The sequence below is a fragment of the Mobula birostris genome, chromosome 32, assembly GCF_030028105.1.
Source record: "Mobula birostris isolate sMobBir1 chromosome 32, sMobBir1.hap1, whole genome shotgun sequence".
Classification (NCBI taxonomy): domain Eukaryota; kingdom Metazoa; phylum Chordata; class Chondrichthyes; order Myliobatiformes; family Myliobatidae; genus Mobula; species Mobula birostris.
In genome coordinates, this window is record NC_092401.1 from 4220815 (window position 1) to 4240037 (window position 19223).

Sequence of the window (19223 nt, forward strand, 5' to 3'; positions counted from 1 at the left end):
CGCTGCCAGATGACAAAGCTTCACAAGAGCCTTGAAAATTTGAGAGAACATAATTCACGACAACCCTGAAATCTGAAAAGGAAATGGGAGGCAAGGGGTTATAAAGTGTCAAGGTAATCTGAGTGTCACAACCAACCACCATAATGGCAGAAAATCTGCAGTTCACCAACAGAGCAAATTGCAGCTGCATTATATGACAAGATTCAATTTTGTGTTAATGTACCAGCAATATTATTTATAAAAACATAGTTATACAGATCACCAGGAAGAACTACAAACAATGAAAGAGCTGCTCCTATTCCTAGTAACCAAGTGTCAGCTTCAGCTTAATGTTGTCCATATTTTACATTTTCCATTTTTTTTCTTTTGATATGGGAAGCATTTTGGACCATGAAAGTCATGTTGGCTCTGAGGGAATTCCCATCAGTCCATTACCCCTCTTGTTTCGCTGCAGTCCACACTCTCCCCCACATTAATTGCACAAAGGGTAATTACTTGCCCAGCTCATTATTGAGATGCAGGAGGTGACACACACAGTCACAAAGGAAGGATTGAACCGGGTCTCTGGAGCAGTGGGCCTGTTGTGTAACTGTGACATTCTCCAACAATGTAAAACAGATATACCACACAGATTCCATAATACTCAAGTTGGAAGATCCTCTCTTGCTTTAACATTTAGCCTTCAGCCACCATTAGAATAAAAAACCAAACGCTTAGCTTACATACTACTTGAGTGACCTCTGGTACGCATGAGTCAGCTGATTCTTCTGAAGTGACAGGATTAGCAGATGAAAAAGCCACTATAAAAATGATTTCTCCACTTCCAGCAATGAGATGCTCAATGGAGAGAATCTGGAGAACAAAACTGAGTTCCTCACCAACACACACAAAATGCTGGAGGAACTCAGTAGGCCAGGCAGCATCTATGGAAAAAGAGTAAACAGTCAACATTTTGGGCCAAAGCCCTTCCAGCGTTGTGTGTGTATTGCTTTGGATTTCCAGCACCTGCAGATTTTCTTGTGTTTGTGAATCCCTCACCTGCAAAGCTGGTGGAATCAAATACAAATAAAACAAAACTTTGTGTTGATAGCCAACTTGGTGCAAATCCTGTTAACTGTATACAATTCTGATAGCAGCATTCCAAGGGGGAGAACTGACAGGCAAAAATGTTCAAATGAAACATTGGATAACAATCACCTATTCTTCATTTGACAACAAAATGTTAATGACAAATGGTTAGTGTACATGCTGATTAGATAACTGGATGGCCAAACTCAGGCAGTTTGCTACCATTTGCGAGTATTGGAGTGGTGTGGGTCTATAATTACAACAGGGAAGAAGGACAAAGTTACACAGAGGCAGGGAAGATCAGAGTTCACCTCTTTTGAGCAGAGAAGTTGATTTAAATGTATTAATTATAAAAAAAAAGTTCTGCCAAGACTAATACGGAGAAACAGTTGGTAGCAGAGTATCAGTAACCAGAAAGGATTTTCATTTAAATAACTGAGCAAAAAGTAATGGGTTAGGAATTTATTTTAAATATCAAGTTATGATCTGGATTGCACTGCCTTTATAGACAAATGGAAACAGATTAAACAGGAATTTAAAAAAAAAATAACCACTTAAATATTTGCAGTTTTGGGGAAAACAGCAGTGAACTAAATGGATCGCTCCTTCAGTTCAACCAAGGCAGTACATAGTAGACATTTGACCGCAACTTGTACTGTGAACTGTTTCGAGTCCAACTTAAAGAGAATTTAAGCTTTCCAAATACATTGTTAATTTAAATCACATTTCAAAACTTTATTACACATCTCCTCCCAAAAATGCTTGCTGCTCAATATGTCCTATAAACAAATCTTTTATTTTTAACTCTTAAATACCAAAGTACGTCCCAACATCCTCCCTTATCTAGGAAGCAAACAGAAAATCCAAACCAGCTGATTAGGTTGAAGAAACCATTTCTTTAACCTCAATAGATTCGGCAGCGGTGTTAACTGACGCAACATGGTTCAACACAGAAAACAGCCACCCCGCCACTGACACTGTCTACACACTTGTGGCCTCAGGAAAGCAGCAACATAATTAAAGACCCCTCCCATCCTAGTTATTCTCTTTCCTCCCCCTTTCCATCAGGAAGATACAACTACCAGACTTGAGGGCATCTTCTACAGACTCCTCAATGCACCTCCTGTACAATAAAGAACAATTCTATCTCAAGCTATCCTGTAATAGCCCTCACACCTTATTAATCGACCTGTACCGCACTCTCTGTAACTATCACGATAACACATCCAGCTCTTCCTTTTGAATTACCTCATTGTATTTATGTTTAGAAATTACTTGTATGGATGACGTTTCAAAATAATGTGACAGTAACAACTAATTACCCAACATTCTCATACATTCTTTACAGAACTTCTAAACAAAACAATGCTGAAAATACTCAAGTCAGGCAGCATCACAGGACAGAGTTAATATTACAGCAATCTTCTGTTTTGATTTCTAGACTTCCAGCATCTCCATTTTTATTCTGCTTTTCAACTTGGTAAAAGTATGTGTGCGTTGATTGGACTTGCAGCATCTGCAGACTTTTCCATCAAAAGTATTTAATATATTTGTTTTAATTAATCTCCTTCCAGACATTACTCAAAGCTGGAGCATGCTTCACACAGGCAGTCAAAATCTTTAAGGTTAACTTGAAAGAAATGTTTCCAGTGCCTGCTGGCTCAATGATCAGAGCATACTAATTACAAGGAAAATGTGCAAAAAAACAAATTACACTGGAAATCAAGTCCAAAAATAGTCAAAACAGATTCAAAAGAACTTTCAAAGATGAACTGGAAAAAGATTTGAAAAGAGGGATAAAATTTTGCAGAGCGACAAGGAAACAGAAGGGCAATGGCGATGTCAGCAGATTTCTTTTAAAGACCTAGTAACTGGCCAAACAGCCACATCTAGTACTCTAACATGCTATTTTCAGGGTTTGGCTCCATTATTCTGACAGGGCAATCGATTGAACCTTCTACTGTTGGTCACCACCAGATTTTCATACAAACATTGTACATTGTGCGTGGAATGCACTGCCCGAATCAGTGGTGGAGGCAGATACACTAGTGAATTTTAAGAGACTACTAGACAGGTATATGGAGGAATTTAAGATGGGGGCTTATATGGGAGGCAGGGTTTGAGGGTTGGCACAACATTGTGGGCCGAAGGGCCTGTACTGTGCTGTACTATTCTATGTTCTATTAAAATATTTTCTTTAAAAATTACTAGAAGTCTTTGATTTATGGTATTATTTGGACCAGATAATTCAAATATAATCATTGACTACAGGACGATAAACTGCATTAAGTTATACTGTATTAAAATGCAGCTTTCCTTCTCAGAAAGGAAACTGCATAGAGTCTATCACTTTAAATAAACTCATACACAATCAGGAGCAATACAAGCATTAAAACAAAATACTGGAAACACTCAGCAGTCAGGCAGCAACTGTAGAGAGAGAAACAGAGTCAGAAGTGGGACAAAGAGGAAAGTTAGTTTCAGTCACAGAAGTACGGAGAGTTAGGAAGAATAAGAAATCACTGAAAGAGTGGAACCAATGTTAATGCAGCACATTAAGCTTCTTTGTGCTGTGTTACTAATAACAGCTGTAGAACATATCCAGTCACAGGCTATATCAAAGTTGACAGAAATAAAAGCTGTAAAAAAATACGTCACATGAATGATTGATTGTTCTAACACAAAGAGCAAGTGATCTAAAACTGGAGAAATCATTATTGAATAGGTCTAAGCTGAAGACAGTGTTGTTTATCATTCCCACTTCTGACAAAGGATCTCAAATGAAAAATGTTGATGGCTTTTATTTCATGAGATGCTCCCTGATCAGCTGAGTGCTCTGTTTTATATCAGACTCCCAGCATTTTCAGTTTTTTTAATTTTTATTTACTGTACAGTGACTAAATGTACAGTGAATAGTCTCTGATCAACTAAACACAAAAATGAAGTAAATATGCTTATTCAGCTTAAATATTGTAACACCAAGCAGCTGCAGAAGACCTCCAGGTTACACCTAAGTTACACAGGCACTAAAGATCCCTCAGCATTGTTTTTAAAGAGCTGGGGAACCCTGTCAACTGTCATGGCTAAGATTTAACCTGCAGTCTATATAGCAAGACGTCATCACATTGCTGTTAGTGGGATTTTACCATGTGCAACCTGGCTGCTACATTACAACTTCAGTTGCACTTAAAGAGTACTTAATTTGTTGTAAAGTGCTTTGAGGTTGTGAAATGTCAACACTTTCAGGAACACTCATCAAAGGCATTATTTATGCTGGAAGGTCACTACTGTGACACCAGGTAATTTCATTCCATTTGACTAGAAACAGGATGAATATTTCATGCACCCAATTTTACAATTTAAACACTAATGACATTTTAACTAGATAAAAAACTGTACTGTGGAACTGTACAGCAATCACTAGAAATGCACAATTCAATTCCACGGCCCTCTCTTCTAACCTGTTTAAATCATTAATTTATTTCACAAACAAAAATAATATTAAGCCATTTCCTGAAATTCATAACATTGGAGGCGAAATATTTTGCAAGAGAGGGATGGAATGATACAAGCATTTCCCTCCCTTTTCCGAGGGTACGGTTTCCCAATTCTCAGCCTGAAATGACACCAATGCTAGAAAGAAAAATTAGTACAGATAAAATATAAAACACCAGATAAGAAAGTTAAAATATATCAAAGTGTTTCAGTGAAAGGATTCCCTTAGTGCAGTGGTCCCAGATTAGACTGCATGACCTTTCTGTGCATCAGGGGAGCGATGATGATCACTGAAAGGTTTTAGTAACATTTGAGGTAATTTAATTTAAAAGTTCACAAGTAATAAATAAAAATATACTTGGTACACCTGCAGCTTCAGGTGCAAGACTATTGGCAGCCCCCAGGAATCTGCAGCTCCTTAAAAGGAGAGTTTGGGACGTCTAGGACTTTCGAGGTGGGTGCCAATCTCAAGTTAGGAATCAGTGCCTTACTGTATTGGGCTTAAATTTTTCGAATCTACAATCTACAAAATCTGGTTAGAATTCAATTCTTAAGAGTTTTTTTTTCTTGACACACCCTCTTTCTTTCCTCCCTCCCCCCCAAAAAAAATCTCATTAGCACACATCTACAAAAATATTAAAAATAATTTCTTTGCACAATTGTGTTATGGAAAAATGTTCTCAACATTTCAGCTTCCACTTTGCAGACTCCAGCAGCACACCAGATTAGCACCCAAAAGCAAAATACATCTCCCTAGGAAACAGATGTAGTCTAGAAACAATTATTCAACCTTATAAAATCATTCAGAGATGTTTGTAAAAAGTAACCCAGCACCCAAAGTTCTAAAATTATTAGATTATTTTTCTTTCTATATAAATGCTTTTCAGTGATGCTTTCATATGAGCTTCAAGTCTTTGCAACTGGTTTTTTGATAATCATCGGCCAGATTTTGCATCTCCGATGGCACCCCAGACGTCGAAGACAAATTCGTCAGGAAATGCAAAGTCACCAAGTTCCTCGTCAAGTGCCTGTGCAAACTCATCAGGGTTCCTCCTGTTCTTGCCTAGGTCCACCATGGTAGCAGCTGTAATATAGAACAGAGGAGGATGAGCAATTTCTTAATATTGATATAACAAACCCACATTGCCAATATAAACCTCTACCCCATCTCCCTTCCTGCTACCAAATACTGACAAATTACTAGTGGCTTCTCCCCTATCCAACAGAAGCATGACAGGAGCTTAGTCACGAAAAACATCTGTACAACACCTTCAAAGAAATTGCCTGGGTGTTTCGCAATAGCTTCTTCTAACAAATCTAGAGATCAATATTTAGAATATTGACTGAACTATTGGTTACAGGAGGTATCTCGGAAGTTAGCTGTGGCAGATGAAAGCACAGCATATAAAGACTGGAATAAATAGGACTAGAAGTGAGAGCATGGAAATCTCAAGAGCACTGAGTGACCCATTAATGGGAGATAGAAGCTGATAGCACTCAGTGTATTTTACAGTAAACAGTGTAACAGTCTGATAACATCATACCCTGTTTTGATGGCTTTCTTTGCAAATAATGCACCCAGGGCAGATTTCATAATATTCTCTTCCATTCAAGTGACCACATTTATTTCTTAATTCGTGTAGGTTTTTTTGAGAGTAACCATTCCTGCTACCCATAAAAAAATATCATTTCCTATTTAAATTACTTGCATTTAGCTTAATCTTCCAGGGTGAAAGGAAGAAATTAAACCAGATAAAAGCTTTTTTCAGTAAAACTGCGTTCAAAATACGCAAGTTCAAAACCAATAGAGAACTTTCTAATTACATTACTTCCTGCTCTACAAGTTGAATGCTGTCAACCATTTGTCCCAACCCTTTCTCCTTACAAAAAAATTACTACCTTTTTTGTTCTGAAGAGCAAGTTATCATTCAATGATAGCATTGCTAGTTTCGGTAGGGGAGCAGTTAAAAAGGATTTGTTCATATTTCCTATCCCTCTAGTCATGACTATCCCTGATCACTTGGACTCTTAGAAAAGACAGCCTAATGCCAGTTTCAAAATATACTTACACTGAGAAAATTATTTGTAGGGCTCCATCAATCCCACCATCCTGGCTGAACTGCCCTGCTCTACAACAATCAAACCATCATATCTTGGGTACAAACGAAAATTCAGGGCAAAGCTGGAACCCAGGAACTTTTAAGATGAGCACTCTGGGGCATGAATGGAGGTTGGGGAACAGGAGCAAGTGGACAATATATAACTGCAGCTTTACTAAAAAAAAAACAGGGATTTAAGATGTCTAAAATCCAAAAGGCAGTGTTTTTGTATTTGGCTTGCAAATCAAAATCTAATATTCTATTGTTAGAAATAAAACCACAAGTTTGGCTTGAAAACAATAGAGGAAGTGGCCTCCTTCCATGATAGCCAGAGGAAAACTTGTGTTTTCCCATAACATTATGTCAACAGGCATTTGTCTGACTTCAAACACAAAATAAAATGCAAGCAATAGTTACCAGGATTTTCCCACCTCAACTTAATTTTCATGCCTCTCTTCCTCTAGCCTCCTCCAACATATCCTGCACTTCCACAAAAATGGAGGGGAGGAGAAGATGGCGGCACGATGCAGTGCGCATGGCCGCTCCAAATTGATATCGTATTTGTTAAATAGGGGCCGTGCACAATTCTGATTTGACGGAGACAGCCGTGAGAAGCACGGAGGAACATCTGGAGAAACTTCTGAAATGTCTGCTTTGCTGCTGCTACTACTGTGTGATAGAGAATCTCCAGAGGGGAAGGCCCCAAATCCTCGGCTTTGCCTACTGCCTGTTGCCAGGGCCGGGGTCGAAGTGCTCGGAAGAAATGGTGCTCGGTGCTGGTCGGAGGCTCGAAGCTTTCAGACGGACTCAGAGTCGGACTGTGGTCGGGTGCTTCCAGGATGCTGCATCGGCAAGTTTGCGGTGCTGGAAGCTCATGGCAGGGAGAGTTTCTCCCTTCAACCATCTGCGTGAGATGATGGGACTTTCAAGAGACCTTGAGACCTTTTTTTTTTTTTTACCATGCCCATGGTCTGTTCTTCAAATTACGGTATTGCTTTGCACTGTTGTAACTATATGTTATAATTATGTGGTTTTTGTCAGTTTTTTTTAAGTCTTGGTTTGTCTTGTGTTTCTGTGATATCATTCTGGAGGAACAAATTGTATCATTTCTTAATGCATGCATTACTAAATGACAATAAAAGAGGACTGCGTGCCCTCAAACTAACTTCCAAAATTGCATTGACAGACATGCAATATCATTATTACTGTATGTGCTATGTTGCGTGACACAGGCATTCAAGGTCTCATGACCATGATTGCTCTTGGCAATTTTTTTCTACAGAAGTGGTTTGCCGTTGCCTTTTCTGGGCAGTGTTTTTACAAGATGGGTGACCTCAGTCATTATCAATACTCTTCAGAGACTGTCTGCCTGATCTTAGTGATTGAATAACCAGAACTTGTGATATACCCCAGCTGCTCATACAACCATCCACTACCTGTTCCTGTGGCTTCACACGACCCTGAGGGGCTAAGCAGATGTTACACATTGCCCAGGAATGACACGCAGGCTATTGCAGAGAAGGAGTGCCTTACATCTTCCTTGGTAAAGGCTTATCGCCACCCTGTCACAGGTGTGCTCGCTGTTTAAATCAGCAATAATTCTCAATTTGTTACCTCTCCCAGCCCCATAACCTCGAGTTCTGAGCTGCTTTCATTTTAACTTCTTGCTGATCCAACAATTCAACTGTTCCTCCATTAGTAGCTGTGCCTGGATTCACTGAGGAAGTCCGAGATAAACTTTGGGACTCCCCCCCCAACTTCCTTGGCACTTCTTCCATTAATTTCACCATGCCTTTGCTTGACTGTCCTAGGCAAAACAATGCCAATGTTGGAAAAGCAGAAAATATTAAAATATTCAGATCAGTTTTTTTTTAAAACTAATCTTCCTGCTAGCCCCTTAGGATGGTTAACTACATTAAAGGCTATCTACAGTGCAAAGGCCTTAGGTACCCTAGAGTCTTTATATACGTTGTTTAAATGTATTTTTGTCTTCTGCATTAGTGTATCAGCAGAAAAAAAGCAAATTTTAGATTTCCATTCATTTCTCAAAAAATTTAAATAGTAGAGATTTTTTTGTATTTTGTTAAAGAAAGTAACATTAAGCAATTAAGTGACCACTTTTCAAACTAAAACTTGATTTCTTTGTAGGTATACATATAGCTCAGTGCATGATTAAACAACGATAACAAATAGGATGCCAATGCTCAATGATATAGTGAATTCAGTAACATGAAACAGAAACGGGTATAGAAGGAATCAAGCTGGGTGAAGGACAACCAAACTAAAAGGTGAGGGTGTGGCAGATGTGAGTTTAACCTTCCAATCCTCAATTCTTACACCATGACAAGAATAAGCATAGCAACAAGACGCAAGCTTGTCATTCTGCATCAGCAAGGTTTCTCCCAAACAGAAATTGTGGCAGACAGGAGTTTCAAGATGTGCTGTCCAAGCTCTTCTGAAGCACAAAGAAACAGGCAAGGTTGAAGACCAGAAACACAGTGGATGGCCATGGGGACTGAGTGCAGCAGACAAGAAATCCAAACATCTTACATCCCTTCTAAATCGCAAGGCGTCCAGCACTGATATCAGCTCTGCACTCACAGAAACCACTGAAAGCCAAGTACACCCCTGTACAGCCCAGAGAGGTTTTCATGGAAGAGTTGCTGACAAAAAGCCATCCCTCTGAAGTGGAAACAAAACCAAGAGACTCATGTATGCACAAAACACAAGGACTGGGGTGCTGAACAATGGCAGCAAGTGCCTTGGTCTGACAAATCAAAATTTGAAAATTTTGGCTGAAATAAGAGGCAGTTTGTCAGTGGAAGAGTATGATTATGTGTCTGCAGCCAACAATGCAGATGTGTGCAGTGCAATGCAACAACAGAGGTTCCCTGCAGGGTTGGGGCTGCATTTCTGCAAATGGAGTTAGTGATCTAGTCAGAATTAATGCTAACTTCTCAGAGATGCTTGGAACAACCTAACAGCTGATTTCCCTCTAAAACTGCATGACAGTTTTAAAAGCAAAGAGTGGTCACACCAAATATTGATTTGATTTAGTTTGTTACTTTATTGCTCCTTGTAGATTTTTTAAAATATATTTAGAGCTTTTCATTTATTTTTGAAAGCATTTTCACTTCACAGATTTTTCTTTTGCATCTAAGACTTTTGCACGGTACAGGCATGTAATTCATAGAACAGTACAGTACAGGCCCCTCACCCCCTCAATGTTGTGCCAACCTTTTAACCTACTCCAAGATCAATCTAATGCTCCCCTCCCACATAGTCCTCCATTTTTTGTTTTAAATCCATCTAAAGAGTCTCTTAGATGTCCCAAAAGTACCTGCTTCTACCACCTCGGCAGTACATTCTAGCACTCATATAGCACTCTTTGGAGCAGTGCAGTTGTCAGAGCCTATTACTAAAAGTGCTCCTCTGTTCAGCCAAGATGGTATGCAGAAGCTGAGAAACATTGCCCAGAATTGCAGGATTTTCCATAGGGTCCTTTGCTCTACCACAACATCCAGAGTGTCCAGTTTGACTCCTATAACAGAGCCAGCCTTTCTAATTAGTTTATTGAACCTGTTGGCCTCACCTATGTTGATGCCATTGCCCCAGCACAACACCACATAGAAGATGATTGTACTGGTGACAACAACATGTGAAGGGGAGGCCTGCATACTCCAGAGAACCTCAGTCTCCTCAGGATGTGAAGGTGACTCTGGCTCTTCTTGTACACAGCCTCTGTGTTGGTGCTCCACTCAAGTCTGACATCCAGGTACTTGTAGGTCCTCACGACATCCTCACCATCAATAGCAACAGGGAGCAGTGCAGGCTTAGTCTTCCTAAAGTCCATCACCATCTCCTTTGTCTTACTGATGTTGAGCTGCAGGTAACTCAGCTTGCACCATTTGACAAAGTCCTCCACCAGGACCCTGCATTCATCCTCCCGTCCTCCCTTTACAAACCCAGCTATTGCTGCGTCAAAGAATTTCTGCAGATGACATGACTCAGTGTGCTATCTAAAGTCCAAGGTATACAGGGGAAACAGGAAAGGAGCCAACACAGACCCCTGTGGGGCCCCAATGCTGCCTATAGCCACGTTTGACACACAGCTCTGAAACCGCACAAACTGTGGTCTACCAGTCAGGTAGTCCATTATCCAGGATACAATGGAAGTGCCATCCTGCATTGAACAGAGCTTTTCGTCCGGCAATTTGGGCTGCATGGTATTTTAGAAACTCCAGAAATCAAAAAACATGATCCTCGCAGCTCTGCCCTGCTTATCCAAATGGGAGTTGACTCTGTTTAGCAGGTAGATGACAGTTTTGTCGACTTCAACGTGCTCCTGATAGGCAGACTGCAGGGGATTGAGGGCTGATCTGAGCAGGACCAGACTCTCTAAGGTCTTCATGATATATGAGGTCAGGACCACTGAACGGTAGTCATTCAAGACTTTCAGTTGGCCCTTCTTGGGTACTGGAACCACACATGATGCTTTCCACACAGCTGGAACCCTTTCCAGGCTGAGAGTCAGATTGAAAATGTGCTGGAGAACTCCACACACTCCTTCAGGACCTTGAGGTTCACACCATCCAGTCCCAATGCTTTGCCGTGTCTAAGTTTCCCCACAGCCCTTCTCACCTGCTCAGTAGAGAAGGTGAGCCCGTGATGACACTGGAGTTGGTGGAAGGTGGGGGCTGAGGGAGGTGAAGATCGGGTCACTAGCAGTTGGTATGAGGAGATGTGAATGGTAGCTGCAAGGGAAGGGGGGTGGGGGATGTAGACAGTGGTAGTCTAGAGTTGTTCATCCACATGTTGAACTGCAGGGGGGAGGAGTGGAGGTGTTGGTGCTGAGGGAGCATTGGGTACCTCAGCACCTGGATTGGAGTGCTGAGGGGGGAGGGTGTGAACAGGCAGGCAATTGTCAAACCTATTGAAGAATTAACTCATTAGCCCCTTCACAGCTGCATTCCCAGGCTCAACAGCTAGGCTGATTGAAGCCAGTGATGTTCTCCATGCCTCTCCAGATGCTACTCTGCCAAGCTTGTTCTCCAGCTCTCGCCTATATTCCTCTTTAGCCACCTTGATCTTTTCCTTTAGCTCTCTATACACGTTTCAATTCCACTGTCTCCTGATGTTTAGGGTCTCTTTTTGTGGTCAAGAAGAGCCTTCAGATCACTGGTGACCTATGGTTTGTTGTTAGGGAAGCGAAAACTTGATGGTATAGCCAGTGATGCTGTCAGTAAGTCCATTAATGGCGTCCCCATATGGTTCACAAAGCACATTCCAGTCAGTAACTTCAAAGCAGCCCCTAAAGGCCTCTGGAGACCATTTCTTTACTGCCTTGTAGGTAACTAGCTCTTACTGTACTTTAGGCTTGTACAGGGGCATGAGGGCAACCGGGTGTCGATCTGATCGTCCAAGAGGAGGGAGAGCTGTAGAGCTGTATGCATCTTTAATATTTGCATACAAGATGCCCAGTGCTTAATCTCCTCCTGTATGACACTTGACAAACTGATCAAAGGTGGGTAGGGTTGTTGTGAGAGACATGTGGTTGAAGTCTCCCGACACTGCAATTATCCTATAAACAGGCGTAGCTTTGGGACACAGGAGGAAACCAGAGCATCAGTGCAAAGCCTATGCAAGTCACAGGGGAAATGTGCAAAACACATTTTCAAAATAAACAAATTAACAACCGTTAAAATATAAAGACAATGTTTCATTCCTGTAAAACTACTGATGGTGCTCTAAATATAAAGAATCCAAAGCAGACAACAGCACTTTTTAATAAAAATAAGGATACATCAGGGATTGCAAAGGAATAAAAGGTTTGTGAAATGAGAACAGAAAACAAAAACTATCTGCTCAAATCGCAAAATTATCTTGCCTGTACTCATCTCAAAGCACAAGCTTCAACAGATTAAAAAAATAAGCATCTTAGCCAGATAGTTACCCCTTACTTACCCTCTTGAATCTTTTCCAAAGTTATGAAACATCACTGCGAGTGCTAAATTGCTACCCACTTTAGAATCCTTTAGAAGATGAGCCTGTCTGAGCTATATTAAAATCGAGTGCCACAGCATTGAAACTTAACTTCCTTGTGAAATAGCACTGAATATCTCAAAGTCAAAGTAGAATTTATCATATGTTACCATATACTACCATGAGCTTCACTTTCTTGTAGGTATTTACAGGAAAATAAAGAAATACTATAGTATTTATGAAAAGGCTATACGTAAAGACTGACAAACAACTAAAGTGCAAAAGGCAACAAATAATACTGAGAATACAAGTTGTAAAAAGTCCTTGAAAGTGCGAGTCAGTAGGTTGAGCTGTGACGAGTGAAGTTACCCACACCTGTTCAGGAATCTGAGTAATAATTGTTCCTGAATCTGGTGCTATTGTACCCAAGGCTTTCATACCTCCTACTCAATGGTTAAGATGTCCCTTGACCTTATCGGCACCTACCTACCACACCACCATCTTTGAATCTTATACAAAATTATTGAATGTAACTGCATCAGAGAGCTGAACAGCCAACATTATCTGGAAATTTGACAGGATGACAGCTGCCTCACTGGCCAATGTTTACCACACTTCCCTCCCATTTGCTGAGGTCCGCCCTGGTTGCCACCTCTCTTTAAATTGACCAGGGTGACATTTCCTATGTTCCCCTTAAAATTCCCTGGAAAATTTGTTATAAAGCTGTTCAAGATCTAAAGAGTTAATTACATATGTGTCAAGTTATTGATATTGAATAATGTCCAAAAGTACAAGCAAAAAGCAAAAAGAAACGTGCCTATAATATGTACACACACCACCGGACAGCATACAAAAGTAATTAACTACAAGACAATTAACTCTAGTAAGGTGCTAAATTATCTTCCTGAGGTAGGGGATTGTTTTACTTACCAAGCTCAGTATCTCTGATTCCCATGTAACTTTCCAGCAGATCATCCACTTTCTCGATGGCCTTCTCTTCGAATGCCGATGGCTGAGATAAAAACGAACAGTATCCAGCAAATCAACAAACAAGAGCAAACATCAGAAAATAGGAAAAACAAGGCAACTTCAGTGAAAACAACACATTTATGTACATGGTGATAAAAGCATGAAGAAAATTTGGTAGCTAATTTGCTCCACACCCAGGAAAAGCCACATTCCTATTCATTTCCCTCAAATATCGCCTTGTGATTTGTCAGCTTTTCATCCTGTACCCTCAGTCATTTGCGGTGTTATGCTTCTGAATACCACACAAAAACAAACACAAAACTGCAATGTTTGCCAACTCTAATACATTTGCTGCTTCACTGTTAGATAACTGGAGTATTAAACCAAAGGCCACTCTGCCCTCTGAAATAGCACATGGAATGCTGTGCTGTTTACCAGGACAGCAGAGGTATCCCGTCCAGTGTCTATTCCTCAACCAAAAAGACCCTCATGAATATAATCCAAGAATAGAACCGCTGGAAACGTATTCTAAAACTGAAGTGCTGAAAATACCCAAAAGCAACTGTAGAGAGGACAACAATTAAACCTGATGCTGCCTGCCTAACACAAAGATCACAGTGAGCAGGAGCTTGCTGCTCACAAATTTATTGCCACATTATCCCAAACTTCAACAGAGAGTGCATCTCAAATTATTCAATTGACCAAATAGTTTTGGGACATTCTCAAGACATGGACGGCAATGTATAAATGCAAGCTTTGCTCGCCTCAACACCACCTACAGCATAGTAGCAAAGCGGTTAGGCACAATCCTTTACAGTGCCAGCAATCATCGAACAGGGCTCCATCCCCACTGCTGTCTGCAAGGAGTATGCACATTCTCTTTAACTGCATTGGTTTCCTCCCACATTGTTAAGACATAGTTAGGGTTAGTGAGTTGTGGGCGTGCTATGTTGGCACTGGAAGCATGGTGACACTTGCAGGCTGACCCCAGAATAATCCTTGGTGTGCTTTAAAAAAGTTCTTGAGTGAACTGGTCTTAAAGCTACTAAATAACTTGCTTTCTGAATCCTTTTACTGACTATGACTTTATTTTCAAAAGCTTTAATCTGCTTGTTTTGAGATTCCAATACTCATTTAAAATAATCAACATTTTTATGTGTCATACGGCTGTGACTTGTAGTTGTGTCTTTTCTGTTTTGCTGGAGCCATTACTATATTTGTAAATTGTTTTCCAAAGACTAGGTATAATAGAATAGGACAGCTTGGATCACCAGTCCATGTAAAACCCATTGATAAGTAGCTTTCATTGTAAAGATAAGTTACTGGCTGATTTCTCAAGTCCCACCCACTGTTTCTGCCTCCAGGACCTAGAAGAGGCTGGTGGACGATTTCTGAGTGCCTCCTGTGCCCCAGTCTCTGCTGTAGTCCTGATTCTTCCGATCGCGGAAGGTAGTCAATCACTGGTGTGTGAGAGCACTCAGCTGGTGACCCTCCATCTTAGGAACCTGCAGAGATACCTGTACAATGCCATACTTCCAAGATGGCATGCACTGGCAAAGCACTTTCTCCACCTGGGACCGCCTGCAAGAGCGCACGCAGCTTGCAGTGGACAGCATCAGCCACGCCACTCTGAGGGAACTGCTTCGCTTTTACTGAGAGTTGTTGAGGGTATGGGGCCTAGTCTCATCCAGACAGGGTGCTCCTGCACTGGTGGGGGAAGGTGCTCTGGCTGTGAGGGGGATTGGTCCCCATCTTATCATGGTGGGTGTCAAAGGGGCTCAGGGAAGTGGAGGTATTCCAGCTGCATCACCACTTGATGGGCCAGAAGTGCTCATCAGACCCAGGCCCTTGGATACACCCGGGAGAGGTCTCTCACCATGCCCTTCCGTGATGCTCGAAGCATTTCTTGTACGGACTGCTCCCGAACGCATTTTACTTTCTTGCCTTCATCTGCCAACCAGACTCGTCTGGATGGTCTGTTTTACCATCCGGCGCACAGGTGGCCCCCCGTGGAAATCTCTCTGTTTTGGGGTCCTTCCTCTGGGCATTAGGACCTGGGATGGAAGATGTTGCATAGGACAGTACTGTACAACAGGTTTTCTGACACTCCATCCACCTGTCCATTCTGTGACCGGGAGGAGTCAGTGTACTACGCTTATAAGGAGTGAGAGAGGTTGTAACCTGTTTGAGCATCTGAAAGAGCCGCTGCTCAGATTCTGGTTGCACTTCAGCCCCACACTCCTCATCTACGGGCACCCAGTATGGAACGGGATGGTTTGCGAGGAGAATCTACTGGTGGGCTTGCTTTTGGGCTCGGCCAAGATGGCCATTCACGGGTCTAGGCAGTGGAAAATCAAGGGCTCTTCCTGAGCTGATTGCTTGCCCATCTTCCAAGGATACGTTTGTGCCTGGCTGTCCTTTGAGAGGAGACATATGGTCACAATGGGTACAGTGGAGGATTTCCAGGAGTAGTGGGCCCTCCAGGGAATTGACTTTTATTGACAGTAGCAATCATATTTTAACTTGAATTTATCTCTTGTAAATACTTAATGTTTGTATTTTGTGTATTTGTGTAAATAAACTTTCATAGTTCTGTAAAAACTTTTGTTACCATTGTTGCACTAGAGCAGTGAAATGACTCAGAAGTTTGTAGTTCTTCATCATTAACCTTATCAGAATTGTCTGTAGGGCGAGGCCTAGAATCCTCCTCAACAATCGCCACACTGGACCATCTTTAGAATGAGTTTGTTCCCTCCCATAAGGGAACACAAACAGATGCTCGGGGAGGTAACTCAGGAAGGAGAGGCTGATGTCACAGTTGGGCGAGTCCATTCACTACCGTCCTCCCCTCCGTGCAATACAGCACTCACCAATCATCAACAGCCTTCCCTACCTCATGTTAAAAACTGAGAATGGACTCCAGCAAATAAACAGGGTCCTACTACGTACTGCCAGACTGGACTGAGAGATCTCTAACTGTGAGCGCTTGCATCGTGTGTTCCACCAAGTTCAAAAAAACAATTTTTTTTTAAACATGATCTCTCATGGAACCCCTAGCGACCTCTCACGGAATCGGCAATCGCCTCTGATCTGGGCCGACATTTACATGCCAGGCAGCACCTAATTAATTAGCTTGTTTATTTTGGTTTTTTTCTTAAAGACGTGTTGGGTGCGTCCCAGTTACCGCTGCACCCCTGCATTCTTCGCCGCAATGTATCGGACCGCAGCACGGAGGTTGGGGACCACTGCAGAAGAGCATCTCCGAACGCACACGTCAAACATTGAAGTGGATGGGCTACTGAAGCACAAGACTACACAGGGTTCACTGGATGTACCTAATAAAGTGGCCACTGAGTGCATATACACATGTACACTGAGTGGGCAAATAAAATTTAGAAAAAGTGCTGGAGGCATTAAGAATGTTGCATTCACCTGCAACTAAGGAATAATTGTTGCATTGAACCAATTTAATGGGTCAGATGCCATGCCCTTTCCAATTTAGGGTCAAGATCCAAACCATTAGTCTGCTGGATGACTAACTCATTTACATTGTTTTTATTTCAGTAAAGTTCAACAAGAGCCAAGTATATGAATACAAGTGGAGATGTGACATGATACAGCAATTACCCAAACCAAAAATCAGACCGCATGCAGGAGCCAGAAAATTAAGTTGAATAAGTTTTTAAATAGACAGCATAAATCCAATATCTTCATTATTTATTGAGATACGGAATAGCCCCTTCCAGACTTTTGTGTCGTACCGCTCAGCAACCACCAATTTAATCCTAGCCTAGTCACGGAACAATTTATAATGACCAATTAACCTAACAACTGGTAGATTTTGGACTGTAGATCACTAGAGGAAACCCATGCAGTCATGGTAGTCCGTGAGCCAGTACGGTTGGTTGGTAGGTACCATCTGAGGTGGTACTGTGATGTGCCCCCAGGAGTCTGTGTGTCTTTGTTCACTGTGGCTTCAATAGCCTGGTCCACAGGGATCTGCCCAAAGGGGTTGTTATGTGACAGCTGCACTGAGAATTGGCCTGTCTTGAAGGCCTCATACACAGGAGGATTCTTCTCCGGGAGGTTCATCATCTGAGCAAAGTAAGGGGACAGGTACCTGGTATAATTCATCTTATCATAGGCAAAGCACCATGGGACCATGGTTCTCATAGTATGGAGGTGCAACTCCCAGTCCCCCTCACAGAAAGCTACCATCGCTGCAATCCTATCACATTTTCTAGCACTAGGGGTGTATACCTTGCCAAAAATCACTAAGAATTATTCCCCCCAGATGGTACCGGTGGCCCAAATTTGGGGTCCTGGCTCACGAACGATGGGGAGAATATACAAACTCCTTACAGGCAGTGGCAGGAATTGAATCGGGGTCGTTGGATTCGGGTAAAACATTGTGCTAACCACTACACTACAAATGCAGGAACAGGAAAGAGAATGAAGAAAATAAGCAGCTAAAGCAAATGACCTGTGTCAACACTGAGCGCAGGTCCATATGACTACAAGACACAGGAGCAGAATTTGGCCACTGGGCCCATCAACTCCGCTCCACTATTCCATCATGGATGATTCATCTTCACTCTCAACCCCATTCTCCTGCCCTCTCCCCAGAACCATAGATGCCCTTAGTAATAGAGAACCTATCAAGCTCTGCTTCAAATATACCCAAATACCTGACCTCCATGGGCAATTAAACACCTGATCAGGTTGTAACACAGTCTTGGCACGATGGCTTAGGACTCACCATCGTCATCTGCCCCTGCTCCCTACAATTTCCCTTTCAACCCTGGCACCCAAAATTCTACCCTCACTTCTTCTGTAAACTCTGACCTTATAGCTGAGACTTTAAATGGCATTGGTCAGACCAGACAGAGAACTGTGAGCAGTTTTGGGGGCCTTATCTAAGAAAGGATGTGCTGGAGGAGGTTCATGAGAATGATCCCAGAAATGACAGATGTATGACTGGAGTTTGAGGGCTCTGGGCCTGTACTTGCTGGCAATTCAAAGAACGAGTCTAGGGCCAGAGGGCACAGCCTCAGTAGAAGGACACCCCTTTAAAACAGATGAGGTGGAATTTCTTTAGCCAGTAAGCAGTGAAACTGTAAAATACAGTGCCACAGATAGCTGTGGAGGCCTCTCATTGGGTATAATTAAAGCAGAAGTTGATAGATGATTAATTAGCAAGGATGACAAAGAAGATTGGGTTTGAGAGGGATAATAAATAAGTCAGGATGGAATGACAGAGCAGACCTGATGGGCTGCATGGCCTAACTCCGCTACCATGTCTTATGATCTCAGAGAAGTTTTAACTAGTTGCTCATTTTTGTAACTTACGACTAAAAGATTTCCAAGAAACATTTAATTCAACATGTACTTTTAATCCCAGAGTAACGTAGAATAAAATCCTATCACATGATCTGTATCATTGAGCCTGTGTTATCCTGATACCAGCTCCCACAACAGCAGAATGCAAAAAAAAACACTGAAAGGGCTCACAAGCACCAACAGCAACTGAACATTTCAATTCCAGTTGCTACCACATTGGTCCTTTCCAACAGTTGCAGGGTAGTCGTGTTAACCCATGACTGACAATGC

General features: G+C 41.8%; 1 protein-coding gene across 2 annotated transcripts in view; it reads right to left on the reverse strand.

Moving 5' to 3' along the window:
• Positions 1-229: 229 nt before the first annotated feature.
• The window catches only part of LOC140191143 (PDZ domain-containing protein GIPC1-like), a 61080-nt gene continuing 42086 nt past the window's right edge, over positions 230-19223 (reverse strand). For both annotated transcript variants that reach the window (XM_072248267.1, XM_072248266.1), the window contains 2 exons: positions 13575-13656; positions 230-5647 (listed from right to left, as the gene is read on the reverse strand). In XM_072248267.1, coding sequence (XP_072104368.1) covers positions 5499-5647; positions 13575-13656 — 231 coding nt within the window. In that variant the 3' untranslated portion in view covers positions 230-5498. The remainder of the gene's footprint in view (positions 5648-13574; positions 13657-19223) is intronic.